Here is a 26772-nt window from a genome sequence, read left to right on the forward strand (position 1 = left end):
AAACAAATTATCAATACTGAAAAATGCAAAGTCGTTAAAAGAACAAATGTGAATACCGACTATCATTCTATTCTTGAGGAAGTTTAATCAATACAAATCAGTTGCCCAAGGATACCAAGAGTACCTGGAAATACCTCAGCCAGAAGATAAGTGAGATAGAGGGAAGCAAAAGGCAACAATGGTTCCTACACCGTGGAATTTGGTGAAATATCACCCTAGGAGGATGATAAACCGAGTCACCTCTTTAGGGTGGTGAGTAGGGACACAACCAAGCTAGATAATCCCTGGGGCATTTCAGAATGAAAAGAGAGAAAGACAAACACAAGTTGGAAAAGGTGTGTTACAAAGATTTCTGTGACCACATTCAGACTCTTAATATCACAGCCCCTACAGTGATGGGTAAGTAAAAAGTAACACTAAAGAAAATTAAATAAAAAAGAAATAAACCAGTTATGTACAGGGGAAGTCTATGAAAGAAGCAATATTTTTGAGGGTAGCACAGTATTTTAAAGCTCACAGGGACTCAAGGGGGTATTTCCCCTATCTTAAAGTAAACCCTAACTAGTGTTCATCTGGCTTCTGCCTTAAGACCTCTAATGAGGCAGGGAAAGAAGGGTAGAGGTAATGAACCTACTGCTTTTCAAGGGAGTCTGTTTTGCTTTTGAATAACGGTAAATGTAAGCAAGTTTTTCCTGAAGTCAAGCCTAAAACAGCCTCTTTGCCACTTCTACCTGCTCACTACTGTTTCTTCATAACAACAAAGAGAACAAGTCTAATCCCACTTCCATATAAGTCTTTCAGATACTTGAACGTGATACTCACGTACCTCCTGAAATCTTCTCTTCTGTAGGCTAAACATCCCTCCAGCTTTATGCAAACTACAATAGGCATACCTACCTTAATTCAGGTTTTTGTTGAAATTGTGAAAGCACCAGGCCAAGGACAAAACCCTGAAACACTTCAGTGGAAGACTTGCCAAGTTAACATTAAGCATTTAATGACTAGTCTTTTGAGTCTGGGGATTCTGCCACTTCAGAATTTAATTATATTCTTGTCTAGTCAACATCTCTCCATCTTTTCTAAGAGAATAATGAGATCGTTTGTCAGATGCTTTGCTAAACTCTATAAATTATATCTGTCAGTCAGTTATTAAACCGTGTGAAAGGCACTGTGCTGAGACACAAAGAAAAAGCAAAAATACAGCATGTAAAAACTATATCGATGTATACATACTTGAAACAATTGTGTGCACCTTTATAGGAATATAATCATAGAAAGGGAAGGCACTAACACTTGGGTGGGGGAAAGGCCTTTGAGGAGGTGGTCCTTGGATTAAGCCTTGGAAGAAGACAGGATCAGAAATGAGGAAATAAAGTATTCTAGGTGTTGGAATAGCCAGGGCAAAAGCACTATGAAAGGAAATAGAATGTTGGTGTAAAAAAAATACAGCAAATAGACTAAAATGAGTGAGCCATAAAGGCATAAATGAGGAGAGTAATATGTAAGAAGACTGTTTAGGGGCCCCTGACCTATTGGTTTGGTAACAATCAAAAGAAGAAATTCATTTAGTCTAGCATGATCTGTTTTTGATGAAGTCAGGCCAGCTCTTTGTAATTGCTGCTTTTTCTAGGTATTCACTGAAGATACTCATTGGCCTTTAGTTTGTGAACTGTTGTTTTTGTTTGTTTGTTTGTTTAAAATTGGAGCCGTATTTACCCTTTTCTACTCTCAATACCACTTCCATTCTTGACAGTCTTTCAGATATCAGTGTGATTTTTTTATATATCCAAAGATGTGGTTCATTTGGACCAGGTAATTTGAATTCATCTAGACTCTTACAGTATCCTTATTTATCTTAGATATCAATACCTTGTTAGCTATTTTTATTCTGTCATTTCCAGTGCAAAGATGATTTTGCTTGGCAGAGAAAGCAGAAGTAAATTTAGAATCCAATTTTCAAATGCTTGGCAAAAATCATGAACTTGATTATTACCCAAAAATAGCTGATTGAGAAAATACCAATAACTGCTCATCCAAATTAATTTCCCATCTCTACAAAATCTTTCAGAACACATTCATGAAAGGCATCTTTGGTGAAAAGGATAAAATGCTGTCTTAAAGGCTAACAAGGCACCCCCTTGCACGTAGCAAAATCATGAGATTCTTTTAAAGATTTAACAGTGGAGATAACTTTGTTCATTGACCCTCCAAAACAGGGGAAGAAGAGACATATGTTTGTCACAGGTGTTTTCCAATAGCATGTAGGATGTCTCATTCAAAAAGGGATGGAGCAGTCCTCCAAATGTTCCCTTTTTTGCAGATGACATAGTGCGAATTTCATCAAAACTAAAACATCATCATCACCATCCTTTAACTCTGGAATGTAGTAGACTGTCCTAACTATGTATGTACATATGTGTGTGCATGCATGCATATACAAATGCACACATACATTTATATGGTACAATTTGCTCTACAGTACTACATGAGGAAGTAAAAGTAAACACATCAGCTGAAATAAAATAAGTTGTATACAAGGAAAGTCTGATAGAAACAACATCTATATAAAAAAATGTGTGTGTGTGTGTGTGTGTGTGTGTGTGTGCACATACATAAGCAAATACTTGCCAATACAAGATTTTATGTATGTGTAGAAACATACACGTGTGTGTGCGCACGCATGCACATCTAAGTCATTTCATATAAATGACTTAGAATTCAACTGTCTACATGGAAAAAAATTAATAACGGTGTGTTGTCCAGATAAAAATTACTTAATATTTACATCAAGTAATTTAATATTTCACATTAAATTCATTTAATATTTCATTAAGTATAGGTATACACACACACATACACAATCTTGTATACATAAGTATATATGGGGAAAAAGTGGACCCAGAATGCAATATAAGTGGGCTGGACTACCTTTGGGAAGTTTTAATTAACCTGTTAATCTCCCTGAATCAGTTCCATATTTTTAAACATAAATACTCTTCTGGTGATTTCAAAACTGAGGTGGTTTGCAATTCCTAAACACGAACCTGTATTTTTTACCAAAAGAAAATCTTATAAAACTAGACAGCAAGTTAGGTATGAAAGTTGACCATGCTGTTTATTGAGACAAGTCATGCAGGTGTTGAGACATTTGCTGAAACAAGTTGCTCTAGGGATCTTGTGTTTTAAGTGAAGAAGTCTCTGTTCACTGAGCTTGGAAGCTGTTTGGCTTATTGGGTGTAGACGAGGAATTCTTGTTTGGCTTCTGACTGGCTGGATAAGAGGGCCTCTGGTCACTTCCATCTTTGATTTTAGTGATGCTGTGTAGCTAGTAGTCATGAAATACCATGGTATTCAAAGAATTAAAGCAGAGGGTCACCCAAATGGCAGTTGAAGAGGATGAGGGGGGGGAGTAAGACCATAGGTAGGTGGCCGTCTGCTGCCAACAAAGAATTTTACAGAAACAGCAATATGGAAGGGACATCCAAAAGATCTGTCTGGTACCCTCCTCTCTTCCTAATTTTACCCCCTCCCCCCAGACACAGTGGGGAGGATTTTTTGGATGACAGAATAGAGTTTCACAGGATAAAGTGTGGGTTGTAATCTGAACCATTAAACCCTCATCTGGTAGATCAGAGCCATCAAAGTATTTACAGGAGAATAAATAGGGTTAGAAAAGTGAAGTGATTTGCCCACAGTTGTGAATTCAGGTCTTTTGATTTTTAATCTAGTGCTTTCCCCACAATGCCACAATGGCCCAAAAGAAGTACCTAAAACTATCCTAGACATTAAAGAGTTTATTATATATTCTTGCTAGGAAAATCAAATATTTTGGAAAAAATTTCTAATCCAGGCCTGTTCTTTCATTGACTGCAAAGACACCCCTCCACCTATGCATCTCAACTACTCAGTTTATAATCTTAGAAAGTTGCGTGGGGGCATTACAAAATGTATTGTTAACCTGGAAATTAAGGAAACAATCAACATAGGAGAAACAAGGTCTTTAATTGGGGCAGAGGAACTATAGCTTGTGGTATCGCAAAGCTAGGAAGCTAGGAATACCCAAAGGTGGGAACAGAGGACAGGGTTTTTATGGGGTAACTGAACAAAAAGGGAACCAAAAGATGACTCCAGAGTCACTTACTACTAACTACTTAATGTAAATGAACCTTTAACAAAAGAAACAATAAAACTCCTAAATTAAGTATAGAGGCTACTAACTCTAACTAGAAACTACTTAACGTAGATGGACTCTTTCACCTAACATAAAGTCTGGAGAGTAAGGTGGGGAAACATTGGGAGGGAATAAATTGCTTGGGGGAAGGTCCATAAATCCATCTAGAGTCTGGAATTGACAAAGATTGGTTAGCCCCAGGCAATTCATTTGTCTGGGAAGGGGAATCAGTTCTCAGAAAATTTTGTAGTTATCAGTAAGTATACTCACAAACTGTTTCATTTTGGTCTTTTCATGCTCAGTGCTTGGTATAGTGCTGGCCCCTCGGTGCATAATAAATACTTGTTTGAGAGACTAACTTGCCTAGAATGTGCCAGAGACAACCTGAACTGAAGTCTGACTCCAAGGCTGGCTCTCATTCTGCCCATTTGTATCGAAAACAATACAAAACAGTACAATAAGTACTGTATTTCTTTAGCCAGAGCCAGAAAATTGGTGAAGGTTTAACAGAGAAATTGGAAGGCTGTTTTTTGAGAAGACTAAGGTAGAGTAGGTTTTAAAGATGGAGGAGGGACCTACCACACCCTGGAGCAGAGGTGGGAGTGAACCGAGGGCAGTGAGAATGGCTTGATTAGAGTTGAGGTTCTGGAGTATTGTGAAATGAGGCTGATTAGAGGAGATAAAGCTAGGTATGAAAGAGCCTTGAACTGCAATAAAGAACCTGTGGTAGTGGTTAGTGGGGGTGGCAGGATTCAGGCTTTAGAAAGGTGAATCAAAGCAATATGCAGAATATGTGCATTTTTAAAAGGGCTAATGGAGAGGCTTTCCCTTTGAGAAAGGACTGGATTAATTGCACAAGTACTAGGATTAGTTTTAATGGGGATTAAGGGACTTTTCTCCGACTCTAGAGGAGCAATTGGGAAGACCACACAATTGAATTGCCTTTATCTCAGGCAAGTATGAGGTGGTTATTTTAGAATAAGATTGTAGAGATAGATAGGGAGAGGGATGAATGACAGCGGACTGAGCACAGCACTGATAAGTAGCTAGGAGCAAATTTGCATAAATTCCCTTTAGCCTGGGAGCAAGTATATTGAAAGCCAACGGTGGGTGTTTCCAGGTTGGAAATCAGCGCTGTAAATGATCATGGAAACCAGGGATAATGGTTCAAGTCCACACTAGAAACTGTCTGGTATAACTATTGTTTTAAGCAATTGATCTTTACCTATCCTTTATGTAGATAGAAGAAATAAATGAGCAAATAAGGAAAGAGAAGGAAGAAGCTGAGGCTCGAATACGGCAAGCATCTAAGAGCGCTGAGAAATCAACTGGTGGAGGCGGCAGTAGCAGTAAAAATTGGTCAGAAGATGACCTCCAGTTACTAATTAAAGCTGTGAATCTTTTCCCTGCTGGAACAAATTCAAGGTACCTCTTTTACTAAAATACTATTCAAAATACACGAATAAGAACCTAGGGATTAGATTCCATCCGTATAGGTGTAGAACAAGAACATTCAAGCAGTCTAAGTCACATGACCCTAGACCTACCCACCCTGTACTGTAGTCTATTCCACAAGTAGTGTTCTCATGAACAAAATTCCAGTGTGACTTCTCAACTTGCTTTGTTAAAATGTCTTAAATATTTAAGTATTTCATACTAATTTCTCAGAAGACTAAAATTCATAAGATTTTTAGTATACCACAATACAACTGAAACCTTTTGTTTTATTTACTTTGTTTTCTCTTCAGTAGTAAGAGACTTATCCATTCAGTGCTATTTCACTTCTCAAAACTAGACAGGCTTTCTTTACAGCTGGCCTCTAGTCAATTCTGTTCAGATTGTAAATGAAATTATATACTTATGATGATAACATAGACAAGTGTAGTATATTTACATAATAGTAATACATAGTAACTTAAGATTTTGTTAAGCACTCAAACATAATTGGATGAGGTTTGGTAGAACATAAAAATCAAAACCTTTGAGTGGCAGTAGTTACAAGTAGTAGTTGATTTAAGCCAGATTGTCCAATTCGGTCTAATCTTGTAAATAGGTTTTACCACAAGAAAAACTTGCTGTTTTGTTTTTGTTTTTAATCTTGTAATAGGTGGGAAGTTATTGCCAATTATATGAACCTGCACTCGTCTTCTGGAATAAAGAGAACTGCAAAAGATGTCATTGGCAAGGCAAAGAGTCTTCAGAAACTGGGTATTTAAAACTTCTGGTGAAATCATTTTAAAGGAAAAAAAAACTGATTTGGGTTATCAAGTACATTTTAGTAAATTAAAATCTAGGTGAGAATTCATTGTTGCATGACCATTGAATGTGAAATATCACCGGATGTAAAAATAAAGCTTTTCTTTTTTCTCAGACCCTCACCAAAAAGATGACATAAACAAAAAAGCTTTTGATAAATTTAAAAAGGAACACGGAGTTGTACCTCAGTCAGATAGTGCAGCACCTTCAGAGCGGTTTGAAGGTAAGTTGTTTTGGTTTTTTTTTTTTCCTCTTTAATTATGTGGGGCAGGGGGGAATTGATGTGTACAACTCCAGGACCTTTAGTTACTATATTATTTTTAGTTCTTGGTTTTCTAGAGAGAGGGAATTGGATATAAGCAGACTGATTTGTTATCCTTTCCTTTTAAATGAGTTTTATTTTTATAATAGGTTATTTTAACACTAAAAAAATTATTATAGCTTCCAGTGTAAGATTATGCTAGACTTATTGTTGTTGTTTTGGGTTTATTTTTTGTTTTTTGTTTTTGTTTTTGTGGGACAATGAGGGTTAAGTGACTTGCCCAGAGCCACACAGCTGGTACACACAGCTAGTAAGTGTCAAGTGTCTGAGGCTGGATTTGAACTCAGGTCCTCCTGAATTCAGGGCCCATGCTTTATCCACTGTTCCACCTAGCTGCCCCTTTATATGTGTTTTGTTTTTGTTTTTTGTGGGGCAGTGAGGGTTAAGTTGCCCAGGGTCACACAGCTAGTAAGTGTCAAGTGTCTGAGATTCAGGTCCTCCTGAATCCAGGGCGGCTGCTTTATCTACTACTCCACCTAGCTGCCCCCATGCCAGACTTATAAATTACTTTTTTCACAATAGTCATTGGGTCACAGAGTTTAAGAGTTCTAATTTTTTCTATCCTCCATACTTACATAAAAAAGGCACTTAATATTTTCCCCTACTATGTATTTGGAGAAAAAAAGATTTTTTTCTTCTCTATTACATCAAAAAAACCTTTTTGATTGTCTCCCTCTGTCAATTTGAGACAAATTGCTTTGTAATGAACACTGATAAAATTCTTTAATCAGTTTCTAATATAGTTCAGGTAAAAAACTTAACAATGGAATTCATTCTAGTGGGGCTGGGGTTTTTTTGTTTGTTTTTTTCTTAGCAGTTGCCTGTATAAAAACAGGCAAGTAATTTTATTGCCTTTTGTTTTAGTTTCTTTAATTTTAGGGATAGGGCAGAGATATGTGAAATAAAACTCACTATCTAAACCAAGCCAAAAGTAAGGTTATGTTTTTATTTATAATTGCATGTATATAAAAATGTAAATAATATCCTTTCAAAAAATAAAAAAATTAATCCAGGCAATAAGAATCTTTGACCATATATATATATATAATATATAACATAATCTTTGACCATGTAAGGTTTTTCAAATAACTTTTTTTTCCCCTTTAGGTCCATGTACAGATTTCACACCTTGGACAACTGAAGAACAAAAACTTCTAGAACAAGCTCTGAAGACATATCCTGTGAATACACCTGAGAGATGGGAAAAAATAGCTTCTGCAGTGCCTGGACGATCAAAAAAGGACTGTATGAAACGATATAAGGTAGTATATTTATGTCTATATGTAATTCAGCAATTCACAAGTATATTCTGAGTTAAATTGAATACTGTTATCTTTCCTGTTGGTTAGGCTTCAGAGTACTAAAAACAAAAAGTCATTACAAAGATTTGTCATTTACAGTAAAGTAAACTCAACAGACTTTTGGGGCTTGTTGAGGAAGAACCATTTTTCTAAGCAATATTTGAAGATTTTAAAGTGCTACTACAGTTTCTTACTGTGACAGAAAAGGTAACCCTAACTTCTCAAAGACCCCCATAGCATAAACTTTGGTTGGTATTATGAAGAGGAATAGCTTTAAATGTGGCTTTAAGTTAGATGGCTTTCCAAGGAATGGCCTAAGCTCAAAGTGGTCACTGTCACTCAAGGTGCCTTCTTTAAAGCCACAGTGGGACTGTTAAAATAGGCATTTAAATAATTATTTTTGGGGGGCAGCTAAGTGGCTCAGTGGATAAAGCACCGGCCCTGGATTCAGGAGGACCTGAGTTCAAATGTGACCCCAGACATTTGACACTTACTAGCTATATGTGACCCTGGGAAAGTCACTTAACCCTCATTGCCCCACCAAAAACAAACAAAAAACAAAAAAACCCAAAAATTATTTCTTGAAGTTTATTAGAAAAAGGATGTTTTTATGCTGTAGACCAAAACTTATTTTTACCCATAAACAGGAATAGAACAGTAAATTCATTAAATCTAAACTTTACTTGTACCAACCCAGATCCCTCTATTTGCATTTCCTCTAATGATCATTTTGGAGGTCATGAACAATAAATGTAAAGTATAAAACTATATTCTCCCCAGAAATAGGTAAGCAAAATCTCCCTGAAATTCTTAAGTAGAAGCAGAGTTTTAAAGTTTAAACTTTTAATTAACCTTTCTTATTTTTTCCCTAGGAACTTGTTGAAATGGTAAAAGCAAAAAAGGCTGCTCAAGAACAAGTTCTGAATGCTAGTCGAGCCAAGAAATGACTCAAGTGGACAATCTTTGTTGTGTTTGTTTTTATAATAAAACTGCAAATACTGTATAAATTTTCATTCTTAAACTTAGAAAAACTATTGGTGTTTTGAATCTGTTTTTAGCTTCCTAACAACTCCTCTAACAGAAACAGCAGCTACTGATAACTACACTTACCTTTCCTTTACTTTACCTTTTACCAAAAACCCCACAGCCTCTGATTGATAGTCGGAAAGGTTTGCTTATTTGTAATTACCCTTTAAAAGCCTGATACAGATACCACCTCACATTTTTTCCTACTAGGTTCCAAAAATTTTTTGATTTCTTTTTGGATGATCAGCCTTATAAATACCCCAGGTTTTTTTTTTATAAATAATATTTTCAAAATCATTTGATTAAAATCTTCTTATTCGCGAAGCCAATACATGCCACTGCAGATTTTGTTATAATCTGGTAGTTGCTCAATGGGACCTAAAGATTTAAAAGAAATAAATAACAGTTAAGATACAATTAATACCAGTTACCTCTCCAGGAAAAAAAAAATGGTGAAGAAAGGCTTACCAACAGCAGCTACAGCAGGGTGTTTATTATAAATATATTTTGTGCATACATCTCGTATATTCTGAGCATCAACAGCCTAAAAGAGGAAGAAAACCTGGCATGATAAAACATATTTGGATTTGCCTATAGTAAAAACAAAAAATGCCTGCTTTGAAGTTGAACTCTAACACAGAACTTATCTATAAAATTCTTAATCTCCTTATTAAGGGACCCTGACCAATGAGATAATATACTAGATTTCAAAATAGTAATCAAAATTGTTTTAGGCAAACAACATTCTTTATGCTAAATCCAAGAACTTACATCAATTCTTGCTTCAAGCTCAGGAATGGGAATTCTCCGATTGTAACATAACATTTGCCTACCAATATCTTCACAGATTGGAGTTGAACCTAATTAAAGAATAAAAATCTAGTTAACCAAAACACACACCCCAAATAAAAATAAAACTCTAGCCTTTAGCCTTACCATCAAGCTGTAGCAGCATATTTGTTTTCAAAAGATTTTTAGCTCGGGCAACTTCACTGTCGGTGACACTTGTACAGAGCCGTATCCTAAACAGTGAATAAATAACAGATCAGTTGTTATATCATCCTGAAATGCTTTTCATCCTGTCAGTGTCTTATAAAACAGCTAATAAAAGAATATGCTGTCACTGGACATAAGCTGTATTTTAATATCTACTGAATATCCATTTTAAAAATCCTATTTCCAGGATAGCTGGTCTGATATGCTGACTGGGAGGGAACCTTGCCAGCCTTAGGAAACCCATTCCCCAATTTTGGTGATTCAAGTGAGCCAAATGTTATTTACAGAAGGAATCTTGAAAACACTGCTAAAGGAAACAAAATCTGAGGCAAGAGAACTGAAGCCCTTATTGTTTTCATCACTGCTGCCTTCTTCAGGAGAAAGGCAGATTTGGGAATGAAAAGATGGACTGGTTATGTGAAAACAGGATTTGGATTCCTGGACCACTAAAATAAAGGAATGACAAGCTTCTGGCCGGAGATGGAGTACACTTAATGAACACAGCTAATAAAACTGCCCAGAGGCTTGGAAATCTAATCAAAAGAATGCAGCAGAGATACCTGGAAATTTAATAAATCCCAGAACCATGATGGAAAGCATTTGGGAGAAGATGAAAGAAAAAGAAGTGACAGGCATATGAGTACTACTATATATAGTACATAGAACACTGAATCAGGAAGACCTGAGTTCAAATTTTACCTCTTACACTAGTAAGTCACCAAATCACTTACTTTCTCAGTTTCCTCATCTGTCAAATGTGGATAATAACCAGAGTCTAGTATTTTAAATTACAGTGGGCTAGCTAGCAGCCAGGAAGTAGTTTTTTTTCTAGTTAAAAGGGCACTGAGCCGGGAAGTTAAAAGGACCAGGTTAGACTTGAGCCTTATAGTCAGCTATATGATCTTGGGTCATTCACCTCGGTCTGAGTTTTCTCACTTATAAATTGAGAGGCTGGACTAGAACAGAAGGTCTTAACCATTTATGTCACAAGTCCCTTTGGCAGTCTGGTAAAACTTATGGACCCCTTTTCAGAATGTTATCAGACACAAAATCAATGATATGAAATCAAGTTATCAAAATATCTATTCAGAAAGCCCAGGTTAAGCACCTCTGACCTAGACATAAAAAGGAGATAGGCAGTAGTTCAGGAAAAAGAGCAAGCCTGAGACAGGCCAATTAGCCTGTTATACAGACATCCAGATAACCAAAAGTCCCTTCTTTTGCATTCTCTCATAAGCAGAGTAGCTAATAATTTTTTTTTATTTGCTGTGATGATAATTTCATATTAGAAAGGGTGAATGAACTAACAAGAGGAACCACTCTTCCAGCTCTAATTCTCACCAAAGAAGGAGAAACTGATTACTAGAGCAGGAATAAGGGCACCCTGGGGAAAGTGACTGCTCCATTTTAGAATGTGTGATAAAGGAGAGTAAAGTTGGGCAGACTCTGCCATGCGCCCTTGTCTTTTAGAAACCAACTTTGAAAGGGTTCAAGGAAAGGATGGGAAGGATCCCATGATTTACAATTCTACAAAGGAATTCAACCCTGGAGGGGTGGGGGAGGTTCACAAAAACTCTGAAGGTACAAACAGACAAGAAGAAAGAATTGTCTCAAGAGGCTGATATGGTTGTACAGAGATCAATGTAGATTTTAAAATGTACAAAAGATGGAAGCAAGGGTGGGCAAAGCCCTGGCACAGTCCTTAAAAACAGCAGGTGCACCAAAACTCAGCATGAGGGGAGGTAGGCAACAAGACCTAAGAACACAAAAAAGAGAATTTTTTTGGTGATGGAAATGAATGATGGATGGGATAGAATAATACAGACAAAAAAAAGGCAGAATAACAATTATTATTTTACTTGGTTTTTTTCTGCCAAGGAGAATAAAAAGAGTTGTTTCCCAAGAAAAGTAGCAATACAGCTACTGTATTACTGTAATAGCTATATAATTACTGTAATTACTGTACTGTAATAGCTGCCATAAATTTAACTCACTAGGCCCAAATGGACTACTACGTCCTAAGACACTGAAAGAATTTGTAGATGTCACTGCTGAGGAACTGTTAGCTATCCCTATAAGACATTAGAAAATCCAAGATGTAGTATAGGAGTGGTGGATATTGTCCAGGTGAAAAAAAGAGAAGACAAGGGGGCAGCTAGGTAGCGCAGTGGATAAAGCACTGGCCTTGGATTCAGGAGGACCTGAGTTCAAATCCAGCCTCAGACACTTGACACTTAACTAGCTGTGTGACCCTGGGCAAGTCACTTAACCCTCATTGCCCTGCAAAAACAAAAAAAACAAAACAAAACAAAAAAGAGAAGACAGAGGAATAAGCAAACTATAGGACAATGAGCTTAATTTGAATTCCTGGCTAAATTCTAAACTATATCATTAAAGGGAAAGTTAGTAAACATGTAGAAAAGGAAGGAAAGCTCAAAAAGTGCCAGTATGACTTCTGCAAGAACAAGTCATGCCATACTAATTTTATGACTGGCAGGTCACGATAGATCACTCTTCTTTTTTTTTTTTTAACTCTGTTTTTATATCACTTTCATTTTAAAATATATTCCTTCTTCCCTTCTCCAAAAGCTTTACCTTATACTACAGAATAAAAGATAAAGACCCAAAAAAGCTCTTGAAGAAAACTAACCAAAAGAAGTCTAACAGTTTAGATTATGCTTCACAGCTACAGTTCCCCACTTCTTCAGATCACCTGGATTTTAACAAGGCCTCTCTCTCCTGTTATATTTGTAGACAAGGTGAAGGGATGGGAGCTAGACTAAAAATGATTAGGTATAGTCAGAGCTAGATGAACACAAATAGTAGTAATTAACTGCTGTTTGATGTCAATTTAAAAGGATGTATCTAGTGGACTTCCAGGGAGCTGTCTTTGGCCCTCTGCAATTTAGTATGTTTGTCATTTACTTAAAGGCATAAACAGCATACTTGTTTGTAGATGACATGAAGATAGGAGGGGTGTTAACATACTGGATGCACATCTTTAAGGTGTAGAACAGTACTTCAAAGATAAGTTTCACAAGAGAGTAAAAATTGTTGTGATCTGGCATGTTTGAGGAACGGATGGGAATGACAGGAGTGGATAGGGAGAAGGTTTTTTTCATGGTAATGTGCCTCCTATGCCATATGTTTTCCCCAATTCCAAAGATCACTGGCAAATCAAGCTTAGAAATATTTTAAAGATATGTTTAGATCATTGTAACTCAAAGGTTTTATTTTGAAACCTCTGGGTCTCCTAAAAGTAGGTTAATGCTGCTATCTTTAAAAGCACTTTAGGGGCAGCTAGATGGCGCAGTGGATAGAGCACTGGCCCTGGAGTCAGGACCACCTGAGTTCAAATCAGGCCTCAGACACTTTTAACACTTACTAGCTGTGTGACCCTGGGCAAGTCACTTAACTCCAACTGCCTCACTAAAAAGAAAAAAAGAAAAAAAAGCACTTTAAAAGAGTTTGAGAAAATAATAACCAATAAGTGACATTTTAGTGTATGAGTATAGGGAGAAAAATATGGAGATGAAGGAAAAATGAAACAAATATAGGTGACCTATCTCTAATCAAATACCTACTCCCCTCCCCACAAGATCTAAATAGTCCAGACCTGGAAAGATAAAAGAGAGAGTGCATAAATTACTTTTTAAATTATCTGAAAAGTGGTTCATTTTTAAGAAAAATTAAGTGTTGCCTAGAGAAACAAAAGGTAATTCTTAAAATCTGGCTTAGATCTCCCTACCAAATCTAGTGCTTGACTCAACAAATTATTGAAATGTAACACTACATTGAAATGTAATAAGACAGTAAATGAAAAACTTTAAACCTAACTGATAAACCCCAACAAGATTTAAATTGATGTTTCTGGTATTATTTTCTCACCATTCTCTTTGAACAAAGTGTATCATATCTCCAACAGTAGCTGGCTCACAAACCATATAGAGTCCCCACAGTCCTGTATCTGTGTAGGAAGTGTTGAAGGACTGGAAGCTATGACAGAGGTTTCCATGACAGGTGATCTGGGCAAGCTTGCTAGACAAATTCTGTAGGAAGAAATAACACTAGAATTACTGAAAGGCTACAAAGAGCTTTGTAAGTATTAAATTAAAAAATATTTTTCCTTGACCCCACCTATACCCTTTACACCTACCATCTTCTTCCTCCTTTACTGTCAAACTTCTAAAAAGAATAGTTTGTATTCTGTGCTTCCACTTCTTTACAAACTATAGTACTCACTCCTAAACTCCTTAAAATCTCTGGTTTCCACCTACTAAAACTATTCTCTCAAAGGTCACCAGTGATTCCCTTTATCTTCAAATTCAACGGGGCTTTTTAGAGTCTCCTTCCTACCATTTGATACTGTTGACAACGTATTCCTAGAATTCTCTCCTTTCATTTCCATGACTCTCCTGGATCTCCTCCTAGTTCTCTAATTGTTCTTTTTCTGGTTCCCCTTCTTTCTTCTGAATGGTAAATTCAATTAAATTAACCAAGGTTTATCTATTTTATTGCTTTTTCCATAAAACCATCTTGTAGTTTTATTTATTAGTTCAATGGTTTTCTTACTTTCAATTTTATTAATCTCCCCTTTGATTTTCAGAATTTCCAATTTGGTGCTTAAATGGGGGTTCTTAGTTTGTTCTTTCTTAGTTTTTTTAGTTGCATGTTCAATTCATATATCTGTTCTTTCTCTCTTTTATTAATGTAAACAATTAAAGATATAAATGTTCCCCTAGGCAATGCTTTAGCTGCATCCCATAAATTTTGATGTTTCCTCATTGTTGTCATTTTCTTTAATGAAAATACTGTTTTCATGATTTGATCTTTGACTCATTTATTTTTTTAGATTAGAATATTTAATTCCCAATTAATTTTTAATCTATCTTTCTATTGCCCATTATTGAATAATTTTTATTGCATTATGATCTTAAAAAGATGCAGTATTTACTATTTCTACTTTTCTGCATTTGGTTGTGAGGTTTTTATGCCCTAGTACATGGTGAATTTTTATGTAGTTGCCATGGACTGCTGAGAAAAAGATATATTCCTTTCTATTCCCATTCAATTTTCTCCAGAGATTTGTCATATCTAACTTTTTCAGAATTTTATTCACCTCCTTACCTTCTTTCTTGTTTGTTTTTTGGTTAGATTGATCTAGTTCTGAGAAGGGAAAATTGAGGTCCCTCACAAGTATAGTTTTACTGTCTACTTCCTCCTGTAACTCATTCAACTTCTTAAAAAATTTAGATGCTATATTATTTGGTGCAAATATGCTTAGTGTTGATATTAGTTCATTGTCTATGGTATCTTTCAGCAAGATATAGTTTCCTTCCTTATCTCTTTTAATTAGATCTACTCTTGCTTTTGCTTTGTCTGAGACCATGATTCCCACCCCTGCTTTCTTTGCCTCAGCAGAAGCATAATAGATTATGCTCCAGAGCCTTGTGTGTCTCTGCTTAAAGTGTGTTTCTCTTCTTTTCTTTTTTTTTGGGGGGGGGTGCGGGGGGGGGGGTGGACAATGAGGGTGAAGTGACTTGCCCAGGGTCACACAGCTGATAAGTGTCAAGTGTCCGAGGTCACATTTGAACTCAGGTCCTCCTGAATCCAGGGCCGGTGCTTTATCCACTGCACCACCTAGCTGTTCCCTAAAGTGTGTTTCTTGTAAACAACATATTATAGGATCCTGGTTTTTAAGCCACTCTGTTAGACACTTTGATTTTATGGGTGAATTCATCCCATTTGCATTCACATTTATGATTACTGTATATTTTCCTCCATCCTACTCTTTTCTCAGTTATCCTTCTCTTTCTTTCCTTTTCCCATTTCTCCTTACAAGTATTTTGCTTCTGACCACAACCGCCCCCAATCTGCCCTTCCTTTTATCATCTCCCTCTCCTTGTCTTATCCTTCTTCCTTTGTCCTTCCCTGGAGGGTATGATAGATTTCTATACCCAAATGAGTGTGTATGTTATTCCCTCTTTGAGCAAATTCCAATGAGAGTAAAGTTCAAGAGTTGCCTGCTACCCAATCTTTCCCTCCACTGTAAAAACTCTTTTGCACTTTAAATGTGAATTTGCCCTCATTCTATTTCTCCCTTCCTCCATTTCCCAATGTATCATCCTTTTTTCTCATTCCTTAATTTTATTTTATTTTTGCCTATCACAGTCAACTCATACCTATGTCCTCTCTCTGTGTATATTCCTAACTGTTCTGATAACGATAAAGTTCTTAGGATTTACAAATATCATTTTTCCATGTAGAAATGTAAACAGTTTAACTTTATTGCATCTCTTGATTTCTTTCCTGTTTCCCTTTTTATGCTTCTCTTTAGTCTTCTATCTGAAAATCACACTTTCTATTTAGCTCTGATCTTCTCATCAGGAAAAGTCCTGTTTTATTAAATGTCCATTTTTTTCCTCTGAAGGATTATATACAATTTTGCTGGGTAGGTGATTCTTGGTTATAATCCTAGCTCCTGGGGCAGGTAGGTGGCACAGTGGATAAAGCACCAACCCTGGATTCAGGAGAGCCTGAGTTCAAATCTGGCCTCAGACACTTGATACTTACTAGCTATGTGACCCTGGGCAAGTCACTTAACCCTCATCCCCCACACCCCGCCCCCCCCCCCCAATAGCCCTATAATCCTAGTTCCTTTGCCCTCTGGGATATCATTTTCCAAGCCTTCCAAGCCTTTAGTAGAAGCTATTAAATTCTGTGTTATACCTTCACTCTGGCTCCAAGATACATGAATTATTTCTTTCTGGCTTCTTGTAATATTTTCTCCTTGACCTGGGAGCTCTAGAATTTAGCTATAATATTCCTGGGAGTTTTCACTTTGGGACCTCTTCCAAAAGGTGACTGATAGATTCTTTCAATTTCTGTTTTACCTTCTGATTCTAGAATACCAGGTCAGTTTGCTTTGACAATTTCTCAAAAGATGGTACCTAGGCTCTTTTTTATGAACTTGGCTTTTAGACAGTCTAATAATTCTTAAAATTATCTCTCCTGGATCTATTTTCCAGGTCAGTTGTTTTTCCAATGAGATATTTCATATTTTCTTTAATTTTCTATTATTTCTTGATGTCTCATGGAGTCATTTAGCTTCCACTTACCCAATTTTGATTTTTAAGGAGTCATTTTCTTCAGTGGGATTTTATGCCTCTTTTTTCATTTGGCCAATTCAGCTTTTTTTTAGTGAATTTTTGTATCTTCTTTTCCATTTGGCCAATCTTCTCTTCAGTGGATTTTTGTGCCTCTTTTACCATTTAGCCTATTGTTTTTTAAGGTGGTTTTATGTGTGTGTGTGTGTGTGTGTGTGTGTTTTGTGCCTCCTTTACCAAACAGCTTACTCTTTTCATGACTTTCTCACTTTTTATTTCTTTTCCCCTTTTACTTGATTTTTTTTGTTGTTGTTGAGGCAATTGGGATTAAGTGACTTGCCTAGGGTCACACAGCTAGTAAGTGTTAAGTGTCTGAGGCCAGATTTGAACTCAGGTCCTCCTGATTCCAGGGCCGGTGCTCTATCCACTGTGTCACCTAGCTGCCCCTTTACTTGATTCATTTTTTTTTTTTTTTTGGTGAGGCAATTGGGGTTAAGTGACTTGCCTAGGGTCACACTGCTAGTAAGTGTTAAGTGTCTGAGGCCGGATTTGAACTCAGGTCCTCCTGACTCCAGGGCTGGTGCTCTATCCACTGTGCCACTTAGCTGCCCCTACTTGATTTTTAAAATCCTTTTGGAGCACTTCCCAAGGTCTGAAACCAATTCACATTCTACTTTGAAGATTTGCATGTAACTGCTTTGATTTTGTTGTCTTCTTCTGAGTATATGTTTTGATCCTCTCTGGCACCAGAGAAACTTTCTACAGGCAGATTTTTGTTATGTGCTAATTTTTCTAGCCTTTTCTTGACTTTTAACTTTCTGTTAAAGTTGGGCTCTGCTCCCAGGGTGGAGAGGGCACTGTCCCAAGCTTTAGGTTTTTCATGCTCCTCTGTTCAGGAAAGAGGTGAGTATGTAAATTTTCAATTCTTCCCAAGTGGTATGATCTAAAGAGAGGTATGGTTATTGCTCTCGGGGCCCATGCTCTGGTCTATGAGTAACCACTAGCTGTGTGACCCTGGAACTGTGACCAAGGCCCACCCTCCTCTTAGTGTTCCTCCCTGTCCTGGGACTGTGACCTGGAACCACTTATGGGCAATGCAACAGAGTCCTGCTTCTAGTGACACCGAAGGGTTGCCTGTAATCTTCTGACCAGTTGTCTGAATACCTTACTGCCTGTTGGCTGAGAGCTCCTGAAGCCACTGCAGCCCCCAATTCAGTTATCCCCAAGGCCTGCCGCAGGCTTGCTAGAGCACAGCCTATGCTGGGCTGTGCTCCATTCCTACCCCTGTTAAGACAGCCCTTTCCTGCCAATATTCTATCTTGTTTTGTGTTGAAAAATTGTTTCACTGTCTTTTTGCTGGTTCTGCTACTCCAGAATTAATTTTGAGGCATTATTTTGCTGTTGTCTGGAGAATTTGGGAGAGCTCAGGTGAGTCCCCTGCCTTGACTCTGCCTTCTTGGCTTCACCCCTTACCCCTCAATCATACTTTTTAACTAAATAACATGTTATGATAGTAAAAGAAAATTTGGATTCAAATATGTGGTCAAGTCTTGCAAATCAAAATGTCTGATAGGCAAGGTCATGTGGTAGATAGAGGGCCAACACTGAAGTCATGAAATCCTGGTTTTAGGTCTTGTCTTTAACGCATATGATGATAGGCAAGATATTTAACCTCTCAGAGCCTCTAGGCAATTCTCTAAGGTTATAAATTATAGACTGACTGCCAGCATGTATTGTTTGAGCAAATTTCCATATCAGGAGTCCCTAAAGCTAAAGAACCTAGAGATCTAGACAAAAATCTCCTACTTTTTGTCAGGAACATGAAATCACCATCTTTGAAACTCTCATTCCTCAAATAAGCTTTAAATGTATATAACACAGCAGAAATAAGTTGTAATATAATATGCTCCTTGAAGCAACCCCTAACACAGTATTTTGTACAGAGTAAATTCTTTCTTCCTTTTTTTTTTTTTGGTGTGAGGCAATTGAGGTTAAGTGATTTGCCCAGGGTCACACAGCTAGTAAGTGTTAAGTGTCTGAGGCCGGATTTGAACTCAGGTCCTCCTGAATACAGGGTCAGTACTCTATCCACTGCACCACCTAGCTGCCCCCTAAATTATTATTATTTTTTTAATTATTTATTTATTTTGGTGAGGCAATTGGGGTTAAGTGACTTGCAATTGGGGTTAAGTGACTTGCCCAGGGTCACACAGCTAGTAAGTGTTAAGTGTCTGAGGCCGGATTTGAACTCAGGTACTCCTGACTCCAGCCCCTAAATTCTTAATAAATATGTCACATTCAACTGCAATTTATTATTTTGAATTGTTAGTTATTACCTTTCCTTTGCAGAAAGTACTTTCCATTCATCTAAAAGTAACAGTTCCAGACTCTTTTAAATAACTAATGGCTCAGAAGTATAAAAGTAGCAAATAGATCTTCACAGCTCACAGGTCTAACTTTTTAACTGCCAAAATTCGTAATATCTATTCTACCATACAAAAAAAGTAAAGGGCTGACCTTTAGAAGAATAGTCTTTTCAATTAATCTTATCTAAAATGGAAAATAATCTTTAGAATCACTCACCATTCCTCCTCCAAAAGAGCGATCCCAGTTGCCAATCAGAGTGTTTGCAACCATAAGAGAAATTGTATCTGGGTGAGACCAACCAACTGCTTCAATAGCAACTGCAATGTGTGCCAAAGGCATCTTGTCATCCCTCACACGAATCTAGTTAAGGTTAAGAAAAAACAATTCTAGCTAAGAAATTGTAAAATGCAAATACAAATGTGAAAAAGCTTTATAATAAACTTTTAATACTTCAAAAGTTCCATGATTTCAGCAGATGTATGTCTTCCCAGGCCAGGCAAAGCTGGCTCGGAGCAAGAGTTCCAAGCTCCAACCAGGGTCCAGAACTTATCCCAAGGCATGTGCTTTTCATTCAGGTTCTTCTGATATTCCAGCCCTTACCCCTCTCCTTCCCATTGTGTGTTGCCTCTTCTCTCCCCTGTATTTTATGAGTTATTTCATTGTTACTATGTTAGGAAACATGCATATTGTAAGAATTAATGTTTTGTTATAAAGAATCATATGCAGAACAGTGTATTTTCAGCAATCTCTAGCAAAAGATTAGTTTTTCGTGGTCATGGGAACCTAACACCCCAATTTCCCATGGGTTCCATGTATCAATATGTACATTTTTTATTTTTGTGCCATTTTCTAGGAATGTTACCTCTGTGAAAGTTGAGGACTGATTTTTGTATCTGTGTCTGTATACATATATATGTATGTACATGTATATATGTACACACAAATATGTATCCGAGTATCACCTCACACTCACCTTGTCCACTTTTAGCTATCAAATGAGAGCAAAGTTCCCCAAAACACACTATTTTATAGCAGCCATCTAGGACTGGAAAAGCATGCTAATCTCCATTTAAGCTGACCAAGAGAAAAAGATTAAGCTTTCTGCCATGGTCCTCAACTAAACCTGGTTCCTACCACTGTATCAAGAGTGGATACTGGAAGGATATCTTTTAAAAACCTGTTTGCTACTGCTATGAGTACAAACCAAAAGCAAAGCTCTGTGATAAAGAGAGCTCAGTTGCCAGCAAAGATGATGTATAAATGAATTGCAATATAGGAAAAGACTTTGCAAATCTTAAATGGTCAACTTATACTCTAGAAAATATAAAACAGTTCTGATCAAAGATTTGAAAAAAAAAAAAGGCTTTGTTATAAATGGTTTCACACTGCTACTATAGCTAAAAGCAACAAGCAAGTCGGTATTATTGCCTACCCTGAAGCTTTCCACCCACGCCATTCTAGCTGTCTCCTCCTGGCTGTGCTTCAGTCTTTCCAGATTTCACTACAATGGCTAATCTGCAATGTCACCCTGGAACACCTATTATTTCCTGTGGCCTTCTTACTCTGGCCTATCCCTCTGCTATGTTGGCCCCAATCTCCCACTGGTGAGTTCTTCCTGGGACCTCCACTTTTGGGAGGGACCCAAGCCAGCCAACTTTCATCCCTCTCCTTGTGCTATGCTTCTGATTTTCCAGACTTCAACAACATGCCACCATGCACCCACACTGGATACCTTTACATTCCTCCTCCCTACGCCCCCAACCCTATTTTCAGCTCCCTCTTATTTGTTGTTTTCTCCCATTAAATTGTAAGCTCCTTGAGGGCAGGAACTGTTTTTTTGCTTATATTTGTAACCTCAGCACTTAGCATAGTGCCTGGCCTGTAGTAAGCATTTAATAACTGCTTCTTGCCAATCTGGGATTTAAGTACCCATCTATCATTCCTATTAGAAACACTTATATAGCTCTAGCTAACTACCTAGCTATATTATGCACATGTATCAATTGACATAAGAAAACAAATGCAAAATTATACTTTAGGTAGCTTGTGAATTTACCTCACTTCCTGTAAATTTGCAGGCAGGCAAAGTTGGTATTTCTCCTTCATGTGCTGATAAAGAATTACCAAAATGAAATTTTGCTAAGTCAAGCAGTTCATCATGAGACACTCCTAAAATGAAAAGAAAATATCTCTATATGTATACAGTTTAAGTCATACAATTAAATACTAATTTTTTTTGCTTTACCATAAATTCTGTATAGAATATATTTCAAAGGCATCTAAGACCAAGTAGAAATTATGTTTAATCTTAATTCAGTCTACATACAACTTTTCATTAATATCTATTAGGAAATATAACTCAGCATACAATTGTTTTAAAAATTGTAACCTGAGATATTACAAAAACAATCAATTTACATACTAAACCACAGAGAAATGGGAGACTAAATGTGATACAAGACACTCAGGAAGAGCCCGAAGAGTTGTTTGCATTTACATAGTTCTCAACAGATAAAGACACATATATCAAAATCAGCATTCTTAAATGAATGTACTAGACCCTCTTCACCACTTATTTGCTCCAATCTGAAGATAGAGAAAAGTTAGTAAGTTACAGTTATACCAAGACCCTGGTAAAAAACAGAAAAGGTCATCATCAGAAGGTTAGATTAGGTACTGAGTTTTTTGACCACAGTAACTCATAGAAACCACCTACCCACACCGATATAAAGCATGAGCTTTAATCTTTATCCCAAACTCTAATCCCATATCAATAGCCTTATGGACATTGTCCGATGGGAATCTCAACCTCAACATTTCCAAGGATCATCTCTCCCTCTAAATAAATACCTCCTTAATACTATTTCATCACTATCAATGGCAATAACAACCAGTCAGTCACCCAAGTATGTAACCTCTTTGTCACCACTATTAGATAACCAGTAGGCAATTCTTGTAGATTCTACCTCTACAAGATCTCTTCTATCCATCCCCTTTTCTCCACTCACATGTAACCACCACCCTAGTTCAGGCTCTCATCTCCACTCATTTAGACCACTTTAACAACCCCCTAATTGGTCTTCCTATTTCCAGTCTATCTCCCTTCCAATACCTACTTCACACAAAAGATGGGTGATTTCATAGGTAGGGAGACTCAGTTCAATTCAACAGCTCACTACATGCGAGGCTACAAAGGATACAAAGAGAAAAATCCCTGCCAATTAGTAAATATTTATTAAGTTCCTACTATGTGCCAATATAGCTCTGGGGATACAAATAGGAAAAAGACAGTCTTTGAACTAAAGTTTATAATCTAATGGGAAAAGACAACATATAAAAGGAAGCTGAAAGGGGTGGGTGGGAAGGGATGATACCCAGCCAAGTGCCAGTCATCTTCCTAGGGTACAGTTCTAACCATATCATTCCCTTGCTCATAACCATTTAGTGACTTTCCACTTGACTTCAAAATAAAACGCAGATTTTTCAATTTGGCATTAAAGCTTTCCATGATCTAACTAGAATCTTTCCAGTCTCTTTTTTTTTTAACTGGGGTTTCTTTTTTGTTTTTGTTTTTGTTTTTTGGTTAGTGTTGGTGTTAACACTTATCTTAGACTTCAGAGTTTATACATGCAAAAATTGATGGAATAAAAGGCAATTCAATTCTTTTAAGTATATAACAGAAAGAGTTTTTTCTTCATAAAATTATTTTATTATTTTCTAGTTACATATAAAGATAGTTTTCAACATTTGTTTTATAAGATTTCTAGTTCCAAATTTTTCTCCCTCCCTCCCCTTCTTCCCCCCTCCCCAAGGCAGCAAGCAATCTGATATAGGTTATATCTGTACAATCACATTAAACATATTTCTGAATTAATCATGCTGTGAAAGAAGAATCAGAACAAAAGGGAAAAACCTCCAAAAAGAAGAAACAGTATGGCTCAATCCGCATCTAGATTCCAGTTCTTTTTTTCTGGATTTAGAGAGCATTTGCCATGAGTCCTCTGGAATTATCTTGAACCATTGTACTGCTGAGAAGAGTCAAGTCTATCACAGTTGATCAACACATAATGTTGTTGATATTGTGTACAATGTTCTCCTGGTTCTGCTCATCTCACTCAGCATCAGTTCACGTAAGTCCTTCCAGGTTTCTCTGAAATCCGCCTGCTTGTCATTTCTTTTTTTCTTTCTTTCTTTTTTTTTTTTGGCGGAGCAATGAGGGTTAAGTGACTTGCCCAGGGTCACACAGCTAGTAAGTGTCAAGTGTCTGAGGCCTGATTTGAACTCAGGTCCTCCTGAATCCAGGGCCAGTGCTTTATCCACTGTGCCATCTAGCTGCCCCCATGCACATCATTTCTTATAGCACAACAGTATTCCATTACACTCATATACCACAACTTGTTCAGCCATTCCCCAATTGATGGGCAGCCCTTCAATTTCTAATTCCTTGCCACCACAAAAAGAGCAGCTACAAATATTTTTGTACATATGGGTCCTTTTCCCTTTTTTATGATTTCTTTGGGAAAAAGACCTAATAGTGGTATTGCTGGGTCAAAGGGTAAGCACAGCTTTATAGCCCTTTGGGCATAGTTCCAAATTGCTCTACAGAATGGTTGGATCAGTTCACAGCTCCACCAACAATGCATTAGTGTTCTAATTTTTCCACAGCTTCTTCAACATTTATTATTTTCCTTTTTTTGTCATATTAGCCAATCTGATAGGTGTGAGGTGTACTTCATAGTTGTTTTAATTTGTATTTCTCTAATCAATAGTGATTTAGAGCATTTTTTCATATGGCAATAGATAGCTTTGATTTCTTCATCTGAAAACTGCCTGTTCATCTCCTTTAACCATTTCTCAATTGGGGAATGACTTTCATTCTTATAAATTTTAGTTCCCTCTATATTTTAAAAATGAGGCCTTTATCAGAAATACTGCCTGTAAAAATTATTTCCCAGCTTTCTGCCTCCCTTCTAATTTTGGATGCATTGCTTCTGTTTGTACAAAACCTTTTTAATTTAATGTAATCAAAATCATTCTTTTTGCATTTCATAATATTCTCTATCTCTTGTTTGGTCATAAACTGTTCTCCTTTCCAAAAATATGAGAGGTAAACTATTCCTTCCTCTCCTAATTTACCTATGGTATCACCTTTTATGTCTAAATCATTTACCCATTTTGACCTTATTTTAGTATAAGTTGTAAGATGTTGGTCTATGCCTAGTTTCTGCCATACTACCTTCCAGTTTTCCCAGCAGTTTTTGTCACATACTAAGTTCCTATCCCAGAAGCTGGAGTCTTTGGGTTTATCAAACAGTACATTACTAAAGTCATTTACTGCTGTGTCTCCTGTGCCTAACCTATTCCAGAAAGACAGTTTTTATAAACATTTTAAAATACCTCAAAACTGTGTTTTAGAGACCAAGGACTAATTCAATTCCATTATTCAGCTTTCTGACAGCTACATACTGTTATCAGGCCACAAGAGTGTTAGTGAGTTAACATTATATTACAATATTTGGACATATATTGAGGATATTATTTCTCCCTCCCTAAAATAAAACCAAAGTAAACTACAATGACTACTAGTTCTTGCTTGAATGTCTAAGGTATCACAGTACATATTTTTTTAAAAGTGATTTAACAAAAATAAAGAGAACATATCTGAAAATATACATCAGAGGGAATGAAAACATCAAGTATTTTCTCAACACCTTATACAAAATAACTTATTCAGACTTGTCTAGGAAACATGCTATAGTTCCATGTATTGGAATGCTTTAATCCACATCTTTTATACACAATGTGTCATCTCCTTCAAAAGGTGGCATTTCCTCAGTTATAGCTGCATTAGTTTCTCCAGTAGTTTAATCACCTTAAATTCCAAGACCAAGTCTGGTCATCCTGTAGATCCAGCTGGCATGTATCTGGGGATCTTCCAAACTGAACCCAGAAGACAATAGTGCAGTCTCGTACAATAAAATGACCGGGGGCAGCTAGGTGGTGCAATGGATAAGGCACTGGCCCTGGATTCAGGAGGACCTGAGTTCAAATCTGACCTCAGACACTTGACACTTACTAGCTGTGTGACCCATGGGCAAGTCACTTAACCCTCATTGCCCCACCAAAAAAAAAAAACCAAAAACACAACCCCCCCCACACACACACACACAAACAGTAAGATGACCAGATCTTTCACTGATCTATCATTCTTGTCAGCCCCTGCCTTTTGCCATAGTTTCAATAATGGAATGGCCAGGGTTTATTTCCAAGTGTTTCTTTGTTGCCATGTAACCCATTGTTGAGTTGTTTCTTAGTACCTGAGCTTTCATTATTCTTTCTATGTTTGCTATCCAGCCATACATGCTTGTGATAATGCAGAATGGGGAAACCTTTCCAACTTTCTCTTGTAGGATATCTTTCATAATTCTGCAAAGGTTTTCATCCTTTGCCTTTTTTCTTTTCTGTTTTGTTTTTTTTTTTCATCTCCATCTTCTGGGACTTCCAAACCCTCTTTGGTTACAGATGCTAAAGTCTTGCCCTCAAATTCCTTTAGCTGTGCACACAATACTCATCAACAGGTTCAATCACATATATTACTTCTACCCCTTCTTCTGAAGATGCTTGACAAAAACTGAATTAGCCACTTGGTCCTTGGTTTCACCAGTAAAACACACACGTATATATGTGTGTGTGATTATATATATATATATATACACACACATATATGTATAAATAAAAATAGATGTTTCTGGTTCTCCTTAATCCTCATGCAATAATCCTTAAGAGAAACCATCTTATCACCAGAAGCAGAAGTTTGGTATCTTAGCAATTTTGAAAGTTTTTTTCAGTTCTGGGAGTCTTAATATTTTCTGAGCTTAATGTTTTAGAAAACTGCTCATAAAACTTTCCAAGCACCTTTTGCCAAATTCTTTCTAATCACTTTCAGAATCTTGCTTTGCTGCAGCATTTCATGTGAAATTTTTAGAGGAAGATCTTTAGAATCCACCATGCCTCTGATGAAATTTAGATAGTCTTCACAGTAATCCATGATGAAAACCCTGTACACATAAAATCTGATGTTATTCTTTTTCTTTCTACCTTCAAACAGGTCAAAAGGGGCACATCTTGGAACAAAGAGAAGGGCTTGGAATTCAGTTAAATTACTTCCCCAGTCATTTGTCAAACTCTTAGAGAATTCTCCACATTCTGCATTAGTAATATCATGAT

General features: G+C 36.9%; 2 protein-coding genes across 6 annotated transcripts in view; one reads left to right on the forward strand and one right to left on the reverse strand.

Moving 5' to 3' along the window:
• DNAJC2 (DnaJ heat shock protein family (Hsp40) member C2) overlaps window positions 1–9075 on the forward strand; it is a 34346-nt gene extending 25271 nt beyond the window's left edge. For all 5 annotated transcript variants that reach the window (XM_043965201.1, XM_043965200.1, XM_043965202.1 and 2 more), the window contains 5 exons: window positions 5412–5596; window positions 6279–6379; window positions 6543–6650; window positions 7857–8011; window positions 8923–9075. In XM_043965201.1, coding sequence (XP_043821136.1) covers window positions 5412–5596; window positions 6279–6379; window positions 6543–6650; window positions 7857–8011; window positions 8923–8997 — 624 coding nt within the window. In that variant the 3' untranslated portion in view covers window positions 8998–9075. The remainder of the gene's footprint in view (window positions 1–5411; window positions 5597–6278; window positions 6380–6542; window positions 6651–7856; window positions 8012–8922) is intronic.
• A 249-nt stretch (window positions 9076–9324) lies between these two features.
• PMPCB (peptidase, mitochondrial processing subunit beta) overlaps window positions 9325–26772 on the reverse strand; it is a 31038-nt gene continuing 13590 nt past the window's right edge. The window contains exons 7-13 of the mRNA XM_043965205.1: window positions 21602–21714; window positions 19762–19905; window positions 13961–14121; window positions 10013–10098; window positions 9848–9936; window positions 9545–9620; window positions 9325–9454 (exon numbers count right to left, since the gene is read on the reverse strand). Coding sequence (XP_043821140.1) covers window positions 9390–9454; window positions 9545–9620; window positions 9848–9936; window positions 10013–10098; window positions 13961–14121; window positions 19762–19905; window positions 21602–21714 — 734 coding nt within the window. The 3' untranslated portion in view covers window positions 9325–9389. The remainder of the gene's footprint in view (window positions 9455–9544; window positions 9621–9847; window positions 9937–10012; window positions 10099–13960; window positions 14122–19761; window positions 19906–21601; window positions 21715–26772) is intronic.

Source organism: Dromiciops gliroides, chromosome 5 (genome assembly GCF_019393635.1).
Source record: "Dromiciops gliroides isolate mDroGli1 chromosome 5, mDroGli1.pri, whole genome shotgun sequence".
NCBI lineage: Eukaryota > Metazoa > Chordata > Mammalia > Microbiotheria > Microbiotheriidae > Dromiciops > Dromiciops gliroides.